Below are 22,032 nucleotides of genomic sequence, written 5' to 3' on the forward strand. Positions count from 1 at the left end.
CTTCCCAATAAGGTTATGGGCCGTCCCAGCCAAGCTGAGGACGTGGAGACTTAGGAGCTCTCGCGACATTTAGTGACAGGCGACCTATCCTTTGCGCCATCTTGGTTGCTCCGGACTATATTGCCCAAGGAGGGACCTATGAAGCCGCGAGCCGCGAGAGACGGGCAGAGAGGAAAAGGAAAGCCTAACAGGTATCACCCGAGACCAATATGTATTCATCTCTAGGCCAAAACGAGACAAAGAGCGTTTTTGACGCCACGCACAACATGGCAGGTTGAACGCGAGCAACGTGTTTTCCTTTCGGTCTATGAATGTGCCATAGCCATAGGCTGGCCTGCATCACGTGACGCAGAAAGCTTTGCTCTCTCTCTCTCTCTCACCCCCCCCCCAGCCCCGCGCCTTCCTCCTGAAAACAAAACTCGACGCCGCGCGACACGCTGCGTGCTTCTTCCGCAGCCGGAGGAGGGAAAGATGGCGGCGTCCAGGAGCGTGGAAGAGATGCGGAGCCGGGTAGTTCTGGGCGAGTTTGGCGTCCGCAACGTAAGTCAAAGAGCGGGGAAAGTGCCGAAGGAGCGACAGCCTCTGGTCCCGATGTGGAGGCTGCTAAAGGGCTGAGTCGACTTATTGGGCCACCCTTAGATGACCAGTAACACACACGTGTGAATTCTGCCCTCTCCTTTTGTGCTGCAGATACCTCCGTAAAGTGAATATCTGCCACTCGTTCTGTCCTTTGAACATCTGAATCTGCCTTACATTGAGTCAGATCCTGGGTCTGTCAAGCTCGGTATCATATACTTTGACTGGCAGTGACTCGCCAGGATATCAGACAAGAGCCTTTCCTAGCTCTAGCTGGGGATTAAGCCTGGAACCTTGTGGGTGCAAGCAAACTACATGCTATACCACTGAGCTGTGGTCTTTTCTTCTTCCAGGTCCACACAACAGACTTTCCTGGGAATTACTCTGGATATGATGATGCCTGGGACAAGGAGAAGTTTGAAAAGGTGAGTACTTTTGGTGCTGAAGTAAATGGGTTGGAGTACATCTTCCTATTGACAGGTAGGTAGCCGTGTTGGTCTGAGTCGAAGCAAAATAAAAAAATTCATTCAGTAGCACCTTAAAGACCAACTAAGTTTATATTTTGGTATGAGCTTTCGTGTGCATGCATACGAAAGCTCATACCAAAATATAAACTTAGTTGGTCTTTAAGGTGCTACTGAATGAATTTTTTTATCTTCCTATTGGACATTCTAAAATGCTGGTTTCCTTTAGCCCAGGGATACCCCCTCCAGTGGCTCTCCTGATGTTGTTTGACTCCAACTCCATCAGCCCCAGCCAGCATGGCCAATAGTTAAGGATGATGGAAGTTGTAGTCCATGTGCATCTGGAGAACCCCAGGTTTCCCAACTCTTCTTAATGGCTTTTCTTGTGCCTACTGATGTTCTTCATAGTGTTCTTCATAGCGAAGAAGACTTTCTTCACCGCCTCTATTGCATCTGCAGAAAACAGCAGCAGGAGACTTTTTCAGGTGGTTTTACGCTGTTGTGTTATATTGCACTGTTGTCACATAGCTGCCAAGTTATCCCTTTTTTTAAGGGTAATTCACTTATGCTGAATAGGCTTCCTCGCGAGAAAAGGGAAAACTTGGCAGCTATGTTGTCAGTGGAAGGTGGTCTCTTAGAAGAAATATGGCACTGCCCCACCCTGCTCACCTAACCCTGAACCAGGCCTCACCTGCCTGCCTTCTTCCTTACATCCAGTCCAGGATGTGGCACTGGCCATGAACCTCCTCCTGCTTGGTCTCTGTGTTGTCCTTGTACGACTCAGCAGGGAGGTGGATAGTAGCAAAGCTAAAATTGGTTGGCTCTATCTGACATTGGCCCTGGTGTCACCTAATGTTGGACTCCTTGCCTTCCATCCTACAGGTCCCAATGAGCACCAGCCATGGGTCCTTAGGTTGTGAGGGTTTATTTGCCACATTTTATTACAGTGGTACCTCTACTTACAAATAACTCTACTTACGAATTTTTCTACTTACAAATGGAGGTCCGTCCGCCATCTTGGATGCGGTTTAGATAGGATGTTTTCTACTTACAAATTTTTAGATAGGGTTGCTTCGACTTACGAATTTTTTCTCCCAATGCATTCCTATGGGATTCGACTTACAATTTTTTTCGACTTACAAATGTGTGTTCGGAACGCGTTAAATTCGTAAGTAGAGGTACCACTGTACATGCCATTTAAGGCATTTTTATCACATTAACCCTGCAAACAATGTCCGTTTTGAACACTTTGTCCTTCTTGTCCCCAACAGAATTTCAGAGTAGATGTGACACACATGGATGAAAGCACTCTGGAATTTGACATGGTGGGGATTGATGCTGCCATTGCTAATGCCTTCCGACGCATCTTGCTTGCTGAGGTACCCATTTCTCTTCCCAAGCAACTAATAAGACACTTGCAAGATAATCCTTTAGTTGAACATTATTGCTCAGGTTTGGTTGCTACTCCTTTCTATAAGTACAAAAAGGCCAGAATGGAGTTCTTTTAGAATATACAATAAATGTATTTCAGATTTCCCTGAAAAATATACAAAAATATGTTGGGGGGGAAATCTGTTGAGCAGGTTAGTTAAAGGCTCTGATGTGGGCAAAATGAGATGGGATGCCTTGAGAACCATTTGAAATATATAGAAACATTTCTGAACATTGCAATGTTTAAAATATACTTCTCTGTTATGGAAAGCAAGCAGACATTCATGAATTTCAGATGCCATTAGAATTTAGAAAAAACTGTTGTCTGGAATAGCAAGCTTGGTGCTGTGTATAGATTATCTAGTCCTTTGGGGATAATTTGGTATAAATCAGATTTTTAGTGTTTTATTGGATTTGTCAGTGGCCATTGGTGTTAGGCACTTTCATAGAGCATGGATCGAGGAATAGCTCTTGGCCAATGTGACTACACAAAAGTGTCAAATTCTTATGATATGATTTTGAGTCATAGAATTGTAGAGTTGCAAGGGATCTTGAGGATCATCTAGCATTCTAGCCCAACCCCCTACATTGCAGGAATATGCAGGTGTCCCATATGGGGATTGAACCTGTGACCTTGGCATTATCAGCACCACCCTCTAACTAACTGAGCTATCAATGCTCAAACCAACTGAGTTAGTCCATGAAAGCTTAATCCCATAATAGATTTGATAGTATTTAAGGTGCCACAAGACTCCTGCTAATTTTTCTGTATTTAGAAGCAGTATAAATCAGTGAGCCAGTGTGGTGTAGTGGTTAGAGTGGTGGACTCGTAATCTGGTGAACCGGGTTTGATTCCCTTCTCCTCCACATGCAGCTGCTGGGTGACCTTGGGCTAGTCACACTTCTCTGAAGTCTCTCAGCCTCATTCACCTCACAGAGTGTTTGTTGTGGGGGAGGAAGGGAAAGGAGATTGTTAGCTGCTTTGAGACTCCTTCGGGTAGTGATAAAGCGGGATATGAAATCCAAACTCTTCTTCTACTACTGCATACTAACAATGAATGGTGGCATTCCTGCTTATGAGATTCTTGGCAGCACCTGGCTAGTCTTTGTTGCAAACAGACTAATGGAGTAGATAGGCCACTTGCTGAATCACACAAGCTCATTCTCAAAATAATATGCCTTGGTAATATTTTAAACCATCCTTGATGAATTTGCTAATGGTGAGGTGTAGACAAACTTCCTGGCCCAACGTCCTCATCAATGCACTAAACTGGTCCTCATTTTACTTGATTTCTTACCCACATTTTACCATATGGTTCCAGGGCAGGTTAAAGCAATTTAAAATCCAATAGTGAAGTTTTAAACAAACTTTCATTTTATTTATACACCACTTCATTGTAAAGAAAACCTGCAAAACAGTTTACAAAAAGATAAAACAACAAAACCGAGAAAAAATCACAGCCCTACTTAAAAACACACAAAGGTTAAAACATGGAAACAGATTAAAATCACCATAGCTTCCTAAGCATCTGGCTGGGCTTGTCTAAACAAGAATATTTTTAGCAGGCGCAGGAAGTTCCAAAATGCAGGGAACTTACACACACTAAACAACCAAGTTATTTCAAATGGGTATTACATGGCTTCTGTAGTAGTTCCAATTCCACCATTTGAAGGGTCAAGTGGGGCACATGTGGGGTAAGGTGATCCCATGGGCAAACTGGTCCCAAGTTTCCCTCTAAAAATGCCTGCAGCTGCCCCACTATGGCCCTCTCCACCAGCTTCCCCCAAAAGGGGTATTCTGGCTGATACCTGTTCCAATCCAAAGGGTCCAGAGCTAGCGTCTGTAGGAGCAGCCGCACCACGGCCTCTTTCGATGCAGGTAGGGCTGAAATGATCACTGTAGCTCTTTATTGAGGACTGCTGCTTTGAGAGGAAATGTTTTCTGGATATCGATTTGAAACGACCATTATTATTATTATTTTACTCTTGCTTAGGTGCCAACCATGGCCATAGAGAAGGTCTTTGTGTACAATAACACCTCCATTGTGCAGGATGAAATTCTAGCTCATCGTTTGGGACTGATCCCTATCTGTGCAGATCCTCGTCTCTTTGAATACAAGAGTGAAGGTGAGAAGAATTTGTGGAAGACCCCATTGGCTAGGATAGACTAGACATTAAAACAATGTTGGCTAGTCTACAGGCTGCCTACAGCCCACTAAGAACCCCCCACAATTTATTTATTTTTTTACTGTTCCCTTCCCACTGTTCCCTTCCCAATACCAAAAGGAATTTTGTAGCCTTCTCAAAAGGCTCCACAATTTGTCCGGTAAAAAAAAGTATTTTTTTTTACTAACCACTCCCTTCACTCCACTGCTGTGATTGTGTAATGTTGAAAGGTATTTGGGCCCCCCAAAAATGTGTCTTTTAAAAAAGGCACCCCTTAAAAGTTGGCCACACCCACTCTTACACTTTGGCCACACCCACTTTGACTCCTGGCCTGCAGTGGTTGACTGTGGGTCAATGCAATGCTTGGCCTCCAAAAAGATTATCCATCCCCTGCACCAGAAGAACCTGTGCATCCAGTGAAAGCGGCAGTTGCTCAGGGTAGCTTCAGTTTATTCTTCTGTTCCTTTTGCAGAAGACGAATGTGACGAAATTAATACTCTGCAATTCCAGTTGAAAATAAAGTGCTCCAGGAATCCTCAAGCAGCCAAGGAATCGTCTGACCCTAACGAATTGTATATCAACCATAAAGGTAGAGCTGCTGCTCCTTCTGCCATTAGTGCCATGAGAGAGACATACCCCAGTCCCCTTGCTCTCTCACTCCTGAAGCTCTGAGATAATGACAGCAGAGCCTGCTCTGCAATATTAATTGCTTTATGTCTTCCCCAGCTTCCAGCCTATTGTTTTTTTCCTTTTGTGGAGAGAGGAGTTAAGAGTTGATTCAGTTGTCTGCCTTGTTACAGATGCAACTCTCTTTTGGGCTTTTCTTTTTTCAGTTTACAGCAAGCACATGGAATGGGTGCCACTGGGCTCTCAGGCCGACAACATGAATGCCAAGTTCCGTCCTGTACATGACGACATCCTCATTGCCCAGCTGCGGCCCGGCCAAGAGATCGATGTACTTATGCACTGTGTCAAAGGCATTGGTGAGGCAGCTGGAGTGCTGGGATGGAGTTGGCAAACTTTTTGGAAATGTGGGGCATGGGACCACTGAGATTTCTGGGTTTGCCTAGTATTTGCTCCTTGGTGACTTTACAGGACGTGTTTTGCTAGGATCCTTTTTACAAGAGGATAGGATTTCTTTGGTTTGTTGGAATGGGCATTCTGGGTTGTTCTTCAGTAGTTTCCCTTTGCTTTATGGAAGAAGCTTGTGTCTGATCCATGGTGACGCCTTGCAGTTCTCACCTCTTTGCATCACTAAAGATCTGCCTGTAACCTTTGGGCTGTGTAAAGTACAGGCGGTGACCTTTTTGTGCAGGGGTTACTTTCCTGGCTCCCATCTGCCATTGCACGTCAATTGGATGCACCTAAAGAATAGGTAGGTTAGCATAGGTACAGTGGACCCTTGGTTCTTGAACGGCTTAGTTGATGAACAAATCTGCTCCCGAAAACCCAGAAGTAAGTGTTATGGTTTTCGAACGTTTTTTGGACGCCAAACGTCCGATGTGGCTTCCGCTTGAGTACAGGATGCTTCTGCAGCCAATCGGAAGCCACACCTTGGTTTTCAAATGGTTTCGAGAGTCGAACAGACTTCTGGAATGGATCAAGTTCAAGGTCCAAGGTACCACTGTATTGGAAACGCAAATTAGTTAGATACTGATGGGTTTATGTAACTAGGTGCTGTGAACACTGTGCCTGATGCTGAAGGGTGGGGGTCTTTCAAAAAGAGTCCACCTGTCTACCCTCTACCAATCCAGAGATTGGGTGACTTTCTGGAGCAGATTTTAGCGGGCACCTGCCTGGGCTACTGCAGTGGGAGAGGGGAAACTAAGCCCTGTTGCACAAGTGAATATATATCAAACGATGTCTCTGCAGCTATTGAAAGCTATTGAAAGTCTGTATGTGTGTGGTCCATCATGCGGCAACAGAAATATATTCTTTCTCTGTTTTGAATTCCAAATGACCTGATTTCTAACCTGTTTGGGGTAGTGCAGGTAATTTGAATTACTAACCACCAATGAACTGGCTGTGTATATAAGTTTAGGCGGCTGATTAAAGAAAAACAACTTGGTTCCAGGTTTCTCACTGACTGTCCCTCCCCGATTTTTTAGTTAATGAACACTCTCTTTACTCAGGTAAAGACCATGCAAAGTTTTCTCCAGTGGCTACTGCCAGTTACCGGCTATTGCCAGAAATCACTCTACTACAGCCTATCGAAGGAGAAGCAGCTGAGAGGCTGAAGAACTGCTTTTCTGCTGGCGTTATTGAGGTCCAGGAAATCAACGGTATTTTGTACCTCCTCCCCTTTGAGGACTCTGTGATCCTCCAGAAGCTGTTAGACTGTCGCTCCCATCATCTCTGACTTTGCCATGCTGACTGGGACTGATGAGACTTGGCATCCAACAGTTTCTGGAGGGCCAATCTCTACCCTAGACTGCAAAAATCAGAGGCTATGTTTATTGAGATGAGAAAACCAGAAAGGCTGATAACCCTGTCACTATACCAAGTCAGGGTAAAAATGTATTCTTCTGAGGTCTCATTTCTGGCCTACAGCACCTTGCCCCCAGGTGTTTTGTCGAGTGTGGTTTGTAGAAATTGAAAACTCAGGGCTGCGATTATTTCCTTCTGCTTGTTGTCTGCACAATGTTTCAGAGACCCTATCCTATCTGACCACCAACATGTCAGGATAATTTTAGCTGGTGAAAACTGCCTTTGAGGTCTTGGTGGGTTCCTTAAAATTGTAATATGATTTATGCACACATACTTGGGGAGTAAAATTCCCCTGAGGCCTGTTGTGCATAAGATTAAACTGTAATTGCCCTCTGGCTATCCTGGAAAATGCCACCTTTGGCCCCGAGGGAATTCTTTGAAACTGTTTCCTCTTTAGAATATATTCCCCTTGTCTTTGGGGTGTGGAAAGGGTCGTAATTCAGCAGTAGAGAGGGAAGGTTCAGTAAACACATTAGCATACCTGTTTTGCATCTTAAGTGTTGGTCTGTTTCTCTAGGGCAAAAAGTGGCAAGAGTAGCTAACGCTCGATTGGACACATTCAGTAGAGAAATTTTTCGTCACAATGACCTGAAAAACCTTGTGCGCTTGGCTCGGGTGCGAGATCACTACATCTGTGAGTAAGCCTTCAAATGCTTCTGTCGCTGCCCCTTTCTCTGACCTCTTACTATATGTAGTAACTGTGGGTGGTAGTCATGCGTCTAAGGGGCCTCAAGTAGTTTTCTATGCTTTTACCTATACAGTGGTCCCTCAACTTACGAACTTAATCCATTCCGGATGCACATTCGTAGGTCGAAAAGTTCGTAAGTCGAAAAGCGATTTCCCATAGGGAAAAAATATTCGGAAAAATTCGTAAGTCGAGGAAACCGCATATAAAATTTGTAAGTCGAGGAAACCGCATTTAAAACCGCCAACGGTTTCCGTTCGGATGTAGAATAAGCGTGCGGCCATTTTTCCCGTTCGTAAGTCGAAAACTTCGGATGTCGAGTAATTCGTAAGTCAAGGGGTCACACTGTAATTCTATATAAAATCTGTTTATGTATGTTCTGATGTGAAACAAAGTTGGCAATCATTTTAGCTCAGTAAGGCTGCAACCTAATTCCACTTACCTGAGTAAGTCATAAATATGAGTTATTTCTGAATAGTCGGGATTGCAGATTTAGCACCAGATTTCAGTCTTCAAACGTTTAGGTTTACCCCTCAACCGTGCTTAAAAATCTAAAAACAGTACAGTGTTGTTGATGGTTACATGGTTGATGGTTACAAAAGCATAGATTTTCAAAGAGCAGAAATGTCCTCCCTTCCCCCCACCCCTCATTGGATGTTAAGACTGTTCTGAATTCTTAGGGTTATTAACAAGACCATAAAACCACACAGTGCAATGCTCTCTAATGAGGCATTATATTGCTGATTGAATTGCCTTGTCTGGAGCATGTTTTGGGGTGGGTGTTTTTTTTTTTTGTATTTTCAGTTATTAAACTGGCTACCTTGGATCTAATTCAGGCATCCCCAAACTTTGGCCCTCCAGATGTTTTGGACTACAATTCCCATCATCCCTGACCACTGGTCCTGTTAGCTAGGGATCATGGGAGTTGTAGGCCAAAACATCTGGAGGGCCGCAGGTTGGGGGTGCCTGATCTAATTCTATCCCGTTTCTTCAGTTTCTGTTGAGTCAACAGGTGTCCTGCCTCCAGATGTGCTGATGAGTGAAGCAATCAAGGTATTGATAGGAAAATGTCAGCAGTTCCTGGAGGAGCTTAAATTCATTCAAAAGAAATAAGTTTTTCTTTCTGAAAAGTTCAGCATAAGGATTCACTTGGTTGGGATCGCTGCAGCTGTGTCATGAAGGAGGGAGTCAACCAAATCTGGCTCAATAGACAAGGAGAAACCGACCCTCTACTGCAGATATGAAAGACTGAAGCAAGTGGATGTGTACCTTTTACTTTTATGGCACTCAGTTTGAGATGTGGCTGAAAAGGGAGGGATATGTGATGCCACTAGGCAGCTTATTGCAAAGACCAAATTTGCCAGATATATCATAAGTGGATAAAAAATATCCTGCAAGCAGAAGATGGGTAGGCTCCAGCAATTGCAATATCTTCTAAGTTGCTTTTTTAAAGACTACATCATACCTGTAACAGGACCACCTTTTCTGAGAATTGTCATTAACTTTCCACTGATGTATATTAATGGATAATCTTAAAGGTGCTACACAGTAAGGTCTAATGCCTATGACCATTCTTCTGCCACTCAAATAGCGGAATTCTAAAAAATATGGTGTCATTGAGCTTCTCTATTATTTATTAAATAATTTTTGAGGAGTCAACTGCCTTTGGAGTGAGCTGGTTTTTTTAATCTTCTAACTGCTTTATTTTAATACATGAACAGAGGTGCAGTTGGGCTGATTATTGATCTAATAGCTTATGTGTAGTTTGGCAATTTCAACTGTTGAGGAGCATGATAAACTAGTTAAGGGACTGATCTTTACCCCATATTCAGAATGAATAGCCAAGATAATTTTAGCAATGAACTTTACCTTTGAAAGTTAGACTAAATAGCTTTTGTGAGCTTCCCAGCTGCAAATGTAATCTTGCAGCATTTGACCTATAAAAGTTTTGCCATAGTAAAAAAGCTGCTGTAAAATTCAAACATGAGAAGAGTGAGAACTGCAAATTAGTGAGAATAAACCCAGGACCAAAAATTTATGTATAAAACTGAAAGAGCTTTATTGACAATTGTGTATCACAATTGATTACAGACCTCTTTAGATACAACATCCCTACCAAAACCCCTTAACATTATTATTTTTTCTATTATGGCCACAGAAAATTAAAAATATACTCATGACACAATAAATACAGTTAGGCTAGACTTCAATGCTATTTGTCGTGGCAGTTTTGTTTTAATAAAAGTTACACAGAGACCAAGACTTTAAGAGGGTAAATGGAAGTTGGAGTAGAGTTGGGGGTACTAGTGAGGATCTGAAACCAGCTTAAGGCCTGCTTCGTTCACACTTTTCTATTGTGACCAGATCTATGCACTGCAAAGCCACTTAAAAACATACTTCTCTCCAATGAACGTTCTTTTGGATCTCCAGCTAAACTACTGCGGCAGTTGTTAAGCAAACACCAAATTAGTGCTGAAGGATAAACTTCAGATTTAAACTTTAAAGCGGGCTATTATGCTATACAAGCAAACCCAAACCTACTTTAAGGCCTGATTTGGAGGCATTTTAAAGCATCAGGCACTGCAGAGAATAATCCAGAACTCTGCTGCTGCACCCCCAAATGCATTTCATCCTAGTTGTTCTTAAGTATTTCAGACCAGTACGAAGTATCCCTGGGCTATTGTCATCTACAGTACTCGGGCTTCTGACAGCAAAGACCAGAGTTCAAGCTAGGATACAATTTTTGATGATGTTCTTAGGCCAAACAAGGACCGATAGTTCACTTCAGGCTTCCTGAGGTATGGCTGAGCCAAACTGACAGTAAGAGAGACTTCACCAGTTCCTGAACTGTCTCCGGTTTGATGGGATATATGGCAGAGTGCTGCTTTTCTAGAGAAACATGAAGTCAGCCGAGACTTGGCGGGTTCAGCAGTGCTGTGTGCAGACTTGGGTTAACTTGGGAGAGCTGGGCCTTTCCAAAGGGAAGCAGACGAGTCCTCTGGTAGTGCCATAGAGGCAGCCACAGTGCAGGGATCCTGAATGAAGACATAGTGGAGATCTGGCAGCATGCTGCCTTCACTGGAAAAGCATTGTGTGCCCATGTGAAAGTTAGTTCCTACAGAACTGGTCCACTGATTGATAGGGCTGAATGGCTAGGCTCCATCCAAGGAAAATGAGGTTGTGCAATAAAGCTGCAAATGGAGATGGGGAAATCCAACAGGTTTTGTGTAGTAGGTGGGATGTGACAACTCAATCCTCTAGCCTCCCAAGCAGAAAGAGTTGGGGGGGCAGTGATAGAGCTGAATCGAAACACAGGGGAAGAGTAGACAAAGAAGGCAAATGGCTACTGTGAAAGAACACAGAATAGAAAAGGGGGTAGTGAAAGTGTCCTGAGCTTCTATTGCTCAAAGAGCGCAATGAGGGTTCCATCTTCATTATCCAATGGATTTGTATCCAGGGGTGCCTTCACCTTCTTGAAAAGAGAGGGAAGGTTTCTGATATGAACTTCCTTCCTAAATTGCTCTCCCAGGGGCTTCTGTAAGGAACAAGAGAAGTCTCCATTAGCCATTGCACATGCACAATAACTCCAGTAGAATTTCCTCTGCTGAAAAAGTAAAATATCTCCCATGCCAATACAACCCTTTCATTTTGCCACAACCCTTTAATTGTGAGATTGTAACAACTCAACCTTCCTGGGCTACTGGTGGTAGAGCCATGATAGGGTCAAAGCCAATTCAAGTGTCTGTAAGGTACTTTAAGCCTTGCCCACATCCTTCTACCAGTTCTGTTGAAACAAAGAGTTAGCATTTTCTTGCTGGCATGACTTTTCTCCCTGCTAATGCATTCCTAACAGTTGCCCTACCACTAATCACAGGCTATGAGAGGTATTTTTTTAAACTTTTGCTCTAAAGATCAGCATAGTGTGCTTTCAAACTGTGATTTTAATTATTATTATTAATTATATATCCCACCTTTCCCCCAAGGAGCTTTAAGTGGCAAACATGGTTCTCTGCCTCCTCATTTTATCCTCCCAACAATCCTGTGAGTACATTAGGTTGGGAGAGAGTAACAGGCCCAAGGTCACCCCGTGAGTTTCATGGCTGAGTGGGGATGTTCCACATGGGCCTCCCAAGTCCTAGTCCAATACTCTTTAACAATTACACCACAGTGGATCTTGCACTGAAGCTTTATGCTCCATGCAGCCAATACATGCCTAGGTCCTTGTTTCTTAAGAGAACTAGACCTCAAGAGAAAGGCATTCAAGTTTTGCTACTGTTGTGACTAACCAGAGGCTGGTGGGACCTAGAGTCAGGACTAATAGGCTAAAAAAAAGCTGTGTCACTGATCTAACAGTAGCCTAGGTAGAGAGAGTTGTAAATTGCTTCGGGATGTCTCATGGGAAGCAATTAATAAATGAAGAAAACAACATGATTCCATCCCCCCCCCCGGAGGTAGGAAAGATAGCTGTTTCTGTGCTGCTTGATACCACGACCTACCCCTATGCAGCCTGCGATCAGGCGTTTAAAATGGTCCTTCCGGCGCTTGTCTGTTACTTTCTGCAGCGTTACATTGAGTATCTTGGAATCAAACTGTTCCAGGGAGTCTTTCTGAATTTCTGGAATCTGTTCCATCACTGCTTTCAGCTCAGTATACCGTGGACGCTTCAAGTAGCAAAGAAGATAGTGAACAAGGATCGTTACCAGAACAAGCCTGGGGAAATGAAGAGCCCCCCCTCCCTCATCCAAATCAGGTCACAGGGGTTGGTTCAGTGGGCTTGCATCACCACTAATCCTCAAAGATGGCAGCAGACAGAGAAAGAGAAATTCCTTTTGCATTTCCTTACCAAAGTCTCATATATCTGGAAAGCCAAGTGAACGAGAGCTGCCATACACCCGTCGTGTTGCCCATGTATTTGTAAACCGGTCAGCACACTTGTGAAAAACCAGGTCACTGCTTCAGGAATCATCAAGTTCTTTGTAAGCACCTACAACAGACAGATGAACATGTAGCAAGATGATAACCCAGATTCTACCCACCTTCCCAGAAAAGTTGCTTTCTACAACTCACTCATACTATGCACACTGCCCAAAAGGAATCACTAACTCTTAGCCATATTCATCTTCACCACACTCTACCCTGCTAGCCCCTGTAATGGAAGTACCTCCTTGAGCAGCGGCCAGCACAGATTTGCGGTAGTTCTTTGGCAGGACAATGTATCCTTCCATGAAAGGGATGTGAAGGCTGTAATCAGCAGTGCACTGCAGACATTCTGGAGAGAGAAAAGACAGACACATGGCATCTTGTGAGATTTGTTCTTGGTTCCTGAGAACAAAGGCTCTTGAGCAGGCATGGGCAACCTTGGTTCTCCAGATGTTTTGGAACTACAACTCCCATGATCCCTAGCTAACAGGGCCAGTGGTCAGGGATCATGGGAGTTGTAGTTCCAAAACATCTGGTGAGCCAAGGTTGCTTATGCCTGCTCTTGAGTGTAAGTGTTGTACAATGTGCTGTGATGTTGAGGAAGGCCTAAGTAAAAAAGGCTGAAAATGTCCAAAATCCCCTTTAAGGATTTATGATCATATCAGCCATGAAAGCTCCCTGATGCCCCTCCAGTTTGTCCAGGACAATCAGCCATCTCGGACTCAGAATTTGCCCAGGAAACTTGATAGGCGGAGAGCACATTCGGCTGACTGAAGCTCATAACTGTTACTGAATTTCTAAGGCCAAGGATTTCTCCAATAAAAGTTCAGGGCTCTCTTTTAGGCTTAGAAGGGTCTACTAAAGGAAAGTCTCTTTCAAAATGTGCACACAACATGGGGAAGTAATGGAAGCTCAGCTTCCTTACCTCTTGCTTCATCAAACACTTGCCCAATTCAGTGAGCTCAGAATTAGATGGTGGAGTCACCTCTGTAGACATCATTTCCTCATCTACGGAGAAAAAAAGGCAACGTCAACGCAATCTTCATGGCACCTCAGCTTCATGGCTGAGGTGGGAAACAAAGCCCATAGATTTGTTAGCTTAATAATTAATCAGATCCAGAACAAAGGACCTCAAATGTGGAACAGAAAGGACAATCTGTTTACTCACCATCTCCATCTGCAGCAACAGCACTGTTCTGCTCAGCACCCTTCTTTGCGACACAGCAAACAACTGCAAATACACCAGAAGGGTAAAGATGTGAGATATTCACAGGGGGGGGGGGGACTTTACAAGACATTACTCATCCCCCTGAGGACTACCCAACTTAATTCTTCATTTGCAATGCCTTTATATGTATATAATGTATATCAATGCACTGGAGGTTGTGACCCTCCTTACTCTGTTAGCCAATCCCCATCCCATTCCTCCACATTAACCTCCTAGGGATTCCCTTTCTCACCCGAAGCAACAACTAAGTTCACTTTTCACCTTCCCAACCCCATTTCTAAAACCACCTCTCTTCTATCCTCCAGTCTCACTTTCTACTCATTTTCACCTTCGCCCTGTGTTCGTGTGTCCTCCCCCATCCTTTGTGCAATTTCCCTTTCACATATGCCACTTCTGTGGGAACCTCTTGCGTCTTTCTCCTCTCACATCTTCAACACCATACCCCACCCTGACTTCATATAAATCCAGGATGGGATTTCCAATGGGAGCTATGCATGATGACAGCCTTGCATTTTTATGTCTATAGGAAGATATTACTATATATATAGATAATGTATAATAATGCATATTATATTAGGAGGAAAGGAGTGAAACCCACTTTTACAGAGCAAAATTATTTCAAATGGAACAGTATTTCCTCCAAGCCTCCCATCAGGATGAGAGGTTTGGTATGGTTGGAAACCTACATATGAAGCACTCTGGAGGTCACTAGAGAAAGGCTATTGTTTGCTTATGTGTCTTGGACACCTAAACCAAATGGCAAAGGAAGCTATAAGACCCAATTCCAAAACTGATGGCAATAATTTTGGTCAGTGGCTTCCAAACTCCTTATTCTCAGGGAACAATTTCTACTGCCATTTATCTGCTAAGGAAGTCCTGTTCCTCTACTGCAAAATCTCCACATATTGCAAAGGATTCTGGGTCACATTTTAGGTCAGGCATCCCCAAACTGCGGCCCTCCAGATGTTTTGGCCTACAACTCCCATGATCCCTAGCTAACAGGACCAGTGGTGAGGGATGATGGGAATTGTAGTCCAATACATCTTGAGGGCTAAAGTTTGGGGATGCCTGTTTTAGGTCATGCTATCAGATCCCACAAGGTGCTCGCAGAATTGTTTTGGCTTTGCTGCCACCCTGTGTGAAAATATAGTGTGCTGTACAACATGCCCAACTCTGTTGCCATAGATTTTGGGCAGCTTGTCTCTCGTTACCATTTTTCCCAATTAAGGGCTTAATAAACTTCCGAGGAATACAGACAGAAAACCAGTATTTTAGGCCTAAATTGGGTGTGCGGGGTAAGACTGAAAAATGACAGCTTTGATAATGGAAGCATTTTTGGAGCCTGAAAAAACAAGATTAAGAATGGTCACAACAAGCCACTGTGGTCCCACAAATCCCAGAATAAATTTACTACTGGAATTTATTCTGCTCAGAGAGACATACTGCAGATGGCCCAGGCTTTTCATGCAACCTACCAGTTTCACTCACCAATTAGATCCACAACTTCTCGGGTAAGCACCCTAACTAGCTGCTCCTCTAACATCTCTTGGGATTCTGGGTTGTCATCTGCTGTATCTTCGTCGCTGCTGAAGGAAAAGACGATCAATTTTAAAAACGCAAGATAGACCTGAGGACTACAACTGAAGCCAAGCATGATAGCATCACCAAGATGAAGGTAATGTTGATGTGTCCTGGGCAGTGAGGTTCAGTCTGTCCTAGGCTGGGTAAACACTCTCCTAAAGGATCAGGTTCCTAACCTGGGGTGCAATTAGATCTGGCCTTTACTTTTGATGCCCAAATGGTTATCTGTGACTGAAAACTCAGCTTAGGTAGATGTCCCTTTACCCTGGACAGAAGCAATCTGGTATTTGTTACTGTTGCCCTCAGAACACTCAGGTTATGCTATTTTAATGTATTATATGTGGGGCTACCTTTGATGAGTACTTGGCTATTTAAAATTGTACAAAATACAGTCGCAATGAACATCTCTCACTGTTTCCGGCCTATTTATGAACATAATTCAAGCTGCTGGCCTTAACCACAACTGCTTGGGACCCAGGTAATCTAAAAGACTGTTTGCTCCCATGAAGCTGCCTGATGCTAGACGCTGTTTGTAGAGCCCTTCTCTAGGCACTTCCACGGTCAGAGGAAGCATGGGAAAGGATCGTTTTGGTTGCAGCACCCAGACCTTGGAGCACTCTCCTTAGAAAAGATATGCTGAATTCTTTGACCTCTGGGCATGAGGTGAAAACCTTTTAATTTCCCCACATCTTTTAGCCGGTGTTAGTGTTTTAGAAAATGTTACTGCTTTGGTTGCCCCCTTCAAGAAAGACTGCAATAGTTCAGACATCAAGTGGCATTTTCGAGTACCAGTCCCCCTGGTTTCCTTTAAGCCATCACACTTACCAAAGCACACTTCGCTGGTTGATCACCTGCCATTTCTGGGACAGCCTCTGACAGAAAGGAACAAAGAAAGAACAGTAGCATAACATGAAGGCAATCAATGAGATACACTCGGGGCTGTGTGTGTCAAAGGAACCCAAATTATGTGACAATAAAAACTGAATTTGGTAATGTATTTAAAGTATGCAAAGTAACACCTCATCAATTCTGATTCTGTTATTTATGGAAACGAGCAGAGAACTATGCATGGCATGAAAGCCTTCCCTTTCCCTGCAAGACATTTTGCTCACCTGCACCTCTCAGCCCCTTCAGCTTTTGAGATTTCGCTAAGCTTCACTTTGCTACAGAGTTTGAAGCCTTCTAGGCCTCATTGTTGGGCTAAAATCTGAAGCCTGAGGCAGTGTGCAACACTAGAGGGTTGTCTTTCAGGCAGGAAACCTGGTTAAAATGTGTCCCCAATGATAGTGTTACCTAGGTATTTGGGCAAGCCACTATATCCCAGTTTAACCTGCTTCATACAATATTGCTGAAGTGAAACTCTGAGCTCTCCGGAGAAGGGGCAGGATGTAAATGTCACAAATACATTTCAGAACCCCGAATGACAACAAAGTCTGGAAGCCTTGGCTAGTAACAGCAGCAAATGATGCAACTCGTACACATGCTATTTCTTACCACATACAAGTAGGTGAAGAGTGGTTCAAGTATAGGACAGATAAGAGATTCATATTGTTCAGATGGACAGGAAAGGACCAAGGGCTTCACAAACACACCTGTGCGGAGCGAGTTAAAGAAGTCCAGCATAAGCATTTGCACACTACAAACTACTGAACAACCCAGCCCTGCGGCTGAAGCTCTCCTTTAGCTCTCATTTAATGATAAACAGACTAGGAGACCAACTCCACCACCAGAAATCTCAAAGCCTAATCAGTACAGGCAACTGCACAAACAGCTCCTACTTAAAATGCTCCATAAATCTGAATTGAGAAGACTGCAAAGGCCGACTTATACAGGCTTTTTATTGCCTGCAAAACAAGGGAGTTAAACACATGGCAGGCCACAATACATGGTTGGAGGGCTGAATTCTGAAAAGAGGGTCACAGGTTCTGCAAACTGGGCTTCCTACCATTTTGGTTGAAAGTGAAGATGAACTAGAATGATTGCTGGGGTTGTTTGGACATGAAAATCATTTACTGGGAACTCTATTGAAAATCTTCAACTTAGACGTAGAGCCAGAACCATTTCTTCCCAGATTGTTTTGAAACCCTAGCAGACATGCCTCCTCCAGATATTCTGAAGATGCTCTTTTCCAGACATTTTTCTGAGAAGTGAACTATCTGCACCAGGAGTGGTCAGGTGCAGAAGGAAGGCAAAGGGAGCAGGAAATTGTTAGTGCTATTTTAAAAATAAGACCTCTCGTCATGGACAAAGAGAGGAAGTCAAAAATGATTTTGGAAGGAGAACCTAGCAACAAACAGCAGATAAAGGATACGAAGCATGGCACGGAGTCTATAGTCAGGGATGTTGTTTAGGTTGAGAAAAGCAGAGTTGAGCAGCTCAGCTGCTAGGCCCTCTACTGTGTAGAAATCTTGCTGCATTGATGAGCCAGCATTCCCTAGGACATGGAAACTGCAATTCAAAAGAAAATTCAATTTAGACAACAACATGAAGGTTGGAACATATTCTGCTCTGAAGATAAAGATTTGTGTTTGCTTATTCATTTGTGAAAAGGAGGATTGCCTTTTTGGGTCAGACCAAAGTCCAACTAGTCCAGCACTCTGTCTCCGACAGTGATCAGCCAGAGGTTCCTACAAAGCTTACAGGCAGGACATAAAACTGATACCAACCCTTTTGTCCCAAGGGCCAAGGCACCCAAAGTGTTTTACACATTTAAAATATTAGAACAAACAATTGGTACAAAATATTCTCAGGCCAACCTCAGGAATCGATGGCCTGTATCCTTGTCTGGGGTTGTTTCTGGCTTCCCTCAGGGCACACAGATCTTTCTTAAGTAGGCCCAGGGAAGGTGGTGGAAGTGAGGTTGCACCAACTCTCAACCCCAAGGACGGTGATGGTTTTATTGAATGAGGCAATACAATTTTGTGAGACAAGAAATTATAATATTTAAAGGGCATCAAACTCCACTGTATGCCTTTTGATCTGCTGCTGTTTTTGTGCATTCCACATGTTTATTTTCCTAAATCATTGAAGTTCTTACCAGTTGTCATACAGGGTACAGAAAAAGCCCTGCATCCTTTCCAACACTGTTTTGTAAACAGGAGAGTCATAAATTTCCAGCAGAGGCTGAGGAAGGCCTAAAAAGAGTGAAATATTTTAAGTGAATAGATTCATTTCTACAAGCAAATGAATTGCTAATGGAAAAAAAAACCATTATTACAGGAAATCATGTAATGAGACTGTTTGGGGAGCCACCAAAAGGAGCAAACACAGATGTGGATATATAATCGGGGTGGCAGGCTCTATCTAGAGCAATGCTGCTGCTACAGCTTAAAAAACTGAAAGGAAGGCCAGAAAAATTTTTTGATACTCATAGTCACATTGCCTCAGGCTGAACTAGAAGAAAGCTGGCATGTTTTAACAATTTCTCAAAAGCAACTTGGACATTCTAATCATATACACTTCTACCTGCATCAGAGATTGTATAATTTAAGATGCATCAGTGCCTGAAATGATTTATAAGATCCTTTGCAAAACAAATCTAAAGCAGTCGTCTCTACCTGGCATGACGTGAGCACAGGCTACATAGGTACATAAAGCTAGCCACATGTAAGAAGCAGCCCTGAGGCAGAATTAGAATCCAGCTCCATGCACAATTATACAGATTATCTCTAAAAGTCAACCCTCCTCTGAAAATGTGGTGGATTCAGAGCAGAAGTAGGGGACCTTCTTCAATCCCAAGGCTGCATTCACTCATGGGCAACCTTCTGGTATATCAATGGTGGGGGCAGGGCTAGAGGCAAAAGTGGGAGCAGCAACGGATGGGACTCTTCCTTTTGTACAGTAGGCCACATTTCAGCCCTGCAAAAGTCAGAGGTTTCAACACATACCCACCCTCCTTTCTATCCAGACCAAGCAAGAGGCAGGGACACATTCCAGTCACACAAAAGCATTGCAGGAGGGTGGCGGAAAAAGTATTGTGAGGCGTGTGGGCTGTGGGGAGGTCAGAAATGCCTGAAAGGCCACATTTGGCCCCTGGGCCTGAGGTTCCTGACCCTTGGGGTTGAGAGTTAAGATCTGGAAAGCCTCTTGGTGATGGGCCACCAGAAAATGGTGAGCCTGCATGTTATTAGGCGAAAGTACCTGCCAATTCAACCTCAACTGAGCCAGGAGATGGCAAATAAGTCAGCTAGAAATTAAAAAGCCCTTCTCCTGGGCCAGGAACTTCCTCAATCTTGCTAGGAAAAACTAGGCAAATCAAAGGCTTAGGACATATATTGAGTGACACAAGGGAAATGAATTTGTTTTAAACTCAACTCTGGCTTGTACAGAACAACAAACCATGTTTCATGCAAAATAAAACAAAATTCTGCTGAGGTCTTTCCCTTGTGTGTGGGCAGCCCAAGGATCAGGGCAGCTCCTTCCTGCTCATGCATGCACCACTAAACCACAGTTTAGCATTACTTGCACAGTCATTATATGACATGGTGCCTATTCCTGTTCCCAGCAAAAATCTTGCACAAAAAATGTTGCTCTCTCACACACATGGCAGGCAGGCAGACAAGTAGGGAAGAGCTCAAACCTTGGGTAACTACATCTGCCTAGGCCTACTTCAAACTCTCGTTGAGCTAGAGAAATGCAGCAGATGGTTGTTTGGAGGAGAATGCCCCTGATTGCAGCTAACGTAACAATTTCTGCATCTTGAAGAGAACACAGCAGCTGTAAAGATTAAAACACAAGCTGCAGAAGTGTAATGAAGAGGAGCAGATACTTACCTAGGATGGCATTCTTCTCCACTTCTAGCAGGTCTAAGGCCTTTGCAAAGGTTTCCCCAAACCGGGCCACCATCTCTGGCATATACAGATTGTTATGAGTCCTGGAAGAGAGCAGGATGTTCCACAGTCACAAGTTGTGCCTAACAGCTGCTTGGCAGCAGGAAGCCACCATCATCTTATGAACAGCTCCTGTGTCTGGCGATGAGGAAGGCGAGACCATGCACTTGTGCATGGGATCCCCCTTCCTTACCAATAAAAGCACTATACTCTCTTGGGGACATGGAGAAGACTCCACTTTATCACACACGAGGGTACCAGCTGCCCGACACAACAGTTACCCTCTGTTCACCTCACCTCAGCCCTTTGAAATACTGGCTGCAATGACACCATCTAAGGCCACAATCGGAGAGAGGCCTTGGAACCCACAGGCAAATTCTGCTTCTAGCAAACTGCTCTGCACCCGCTGAGCAGCAAAGGAGAGGCCATCCCACCTCTGAAAGACACAGAGTGCCTCTCCGAGGAGGGATCACAGTCCCTGCAATGGCAGCTGACGCTGGAGGAATATACAGCTCTTAAGTGATGTGCTCGTATGCTATAAGCAGCTGTGTGGCAGAGAGATGACCCCCTGAAAAGGAGAACAGCTCTGCATTGTCCACATCACGCTGTCAGGGAGGAACCTGTCCAGCCCCAGGTGGCTTCTCTCTTGCCATCAAGGCTATCGCAGGGTCCCTCACCTGCTACGTATGTCATCTGAGTGGGGGTGGGGTGGGGAGAAGGGTCTCTGTCTCACCTACCTCTCTCCTATGAGACCACAGACCTCCACTCAGGGCTTCGGAAACTGCACACAGCACAAATTCTGCAGCCAAACGGCCCAACAGCGTCCGCCAAAATTGCAATGCCACTGTACCTGCTGCTAGAGGTGATCAGCGGTAACTCAGTATCTCCCTCTAGAGCAGCGTTTTCCCCAAAAGTGTGAGGGTACAGGGGTAACAAAGGACTAGGACGTTGGGTGGCAGGGGCAGGCCTCTCAATTGCCCTCCAGAGTCTCATCTTTCATATTTAGAAGTCTCTAAAGGAAGTCTCTATGCTTGTGAAGAAAAACCTTCCAAGAATGTGATCAAAGTGCAACCAATGCAGCGATGTTTGCCTGAGCTTGCAGACAGACTGGAACAATAGTTCTGAGGTGTGAACTGCCCATTCATTTCAAAGGATGCTAACAGAGGCTGCAAGAGAGGAGAAGCATCGTATTATGAAGACTAAGTGACGACGTGTTTTGGCAAAAGCCTGCAAACACTATATAGAGGACTTGATTGTTTAATCATTTATGCTACCCTGAAGAGAATACTAACTGTGAAGAGAATGGGGAAATGCTGCCTTAGAGGTCTTATACATCCCAATATGGCAACCAGAACCCTTTTCACAGCGCCAAATGTCAACACTTACAAAGATGTTGTTTTCTAAGCCTGTTTTGAAATCTTATTGCTGTAGCTAAGATGGCTTTTGGGTCAGACCCAAACTAAAGTATTTCATCAACATCAGAATAGGCAGCACAGGATGCATGGCAGCACAGGAACATGCATAAACCAAGTATGAGTGCCACAGCCTGGCCTTTGTACAATACCATATGCCTTCTTTAAAGTGCAAGGATGAAGCGCTCAGCAATAAAGCAGGGGGATCATGAAGATCCTTGCTGCTAAGGCCAGGTGTTCCAAGGACACTGTA

General features: G+C 44.0%; 2 protein-coding genes across 3 annotated transcripts in view; one reads left to right on the forward strand and one right to left on the reverse strand.

The window, feature by feature from the left end:
* The first annotated feature begins 83 nt into the window (after window positions 1-83).
* POLR1C (RNA polymerase I and III subunit C) lies at window positions 84-16,093 on the forward strand. The gene is made up of 10 exons (XM_035108206.2): window positions 84-191; window positions 392-540; window positions 930-1,001; window positions 2,312-2,419; window positions 4,466-4,598; window positions 5,110-5,226; window positions 5,471-5,620; window positions 6,770-6,919; window positions 7,642-7,758; window positions 8,804-16,093. Exons 2-10 carry the CDS (start codon window positions 472-474, stop codon window positions 8,920-8,922), a joined length of 1,035 nt encoding a protein of 344 aa, XP_034964097.1. The 5' UTR covers window positions 84-191; window positions 392-471; the 3' UTR covers window positions 8,923-16,093.
* The window catches only part of XPO5 (exportin 5), a 34,064-nt gene continuing 22,922 nt past the window's right edge, over window positions 10,891-22,032 (reverse strand). Inside the window, exons 21-32 of one of the 2 annotated variants that reach the window (XM_035108199.2) lie at window positions 20,311-20,411; window positions 18,576-18,672; window positions 17,850-17,986; window positions 17,033-17,130; window positions 16,364-16,410; window positions 15,446-15,540; window positions 13,898-13,960; window positions 13,655-13,737; window positions 12,971-13,078; window positions 12,653-12,793; window positions 12,306-12,470; window positions 10,891-11,344 (exon numbers count right to left, since the gene is read on the reverse strand). In XM_035108199.2, coding sequence (XP_034964090.1) covers window positions 11,207-11,344; window positions 12,306-12,470; window positions 12,653-12,793; window positions 12,971-13,078; window positions 13,655-13,737; window positions 13,898-13,960; window positions 15,446-15,540; window positions 16,364-16,410; window positions 17,033-17,130; window positions 17,850-17,986; window positions 18,576-18,672; window positions 20,311-20,411 — 1,273 coding nt within the window. In that variant the 3' untranslated portion in view covers window positions 10,891-11,206. Of the gene's footprint in view, window positions 11,345-12,305; window positions 12,471-12,652; window positions 12,794-12,970; window positions 13,079-13,654; window positions 13,738-13,897; window positions 13,961-15,445; window positions 15,544-16,363; window positions 16,411-17,032; window positions 17,131-17,849; window positions 17,987-18,575; window positions 18,673-20,310; window positions 20,412-22,032 lie in introns of both variants that reach the window. The other variant, XM_035108198.2, reaches the window with a different exon arrangement.

This window comes from Zootoca vivipara, chromosome 3 (assembly GCF_963506605.1).
Source record: "Zootoca vivipara chromosome 3, rZooViv1.1, whole genome shotgun sequence".
Taxonomy (NCBI): domain Eukaryota; kingdom Metazoa; phylum Chordata; class Lepidosauria; order Squamata; family Lacertidae; genus Zootoca; species Zootoca vivipara.

Coding starts and splice junctions, on each gene's coding strand:
- POLR1C (XM_035108206.2), top strand. CDS start 472: ATGGCGGCGTCCAGGAGCGTGGAAGAGATGCGGAGCCGGGTAGTTCTG. Junction 1,002..2,311: donor ACAAGGAGAAGTTTGAAAAG/GTGAGTACTTTT, acceptor TGTCCCCAACAG/AATTTCAGAGTAGATGTGAC. Junction 2,420..4,465: donor GACGCATCTTGCTTGCTGAG/GTACCCATTTCT, acceptor ACTCTTGCTTAG/GTGCCAACCATGGCCATAGA.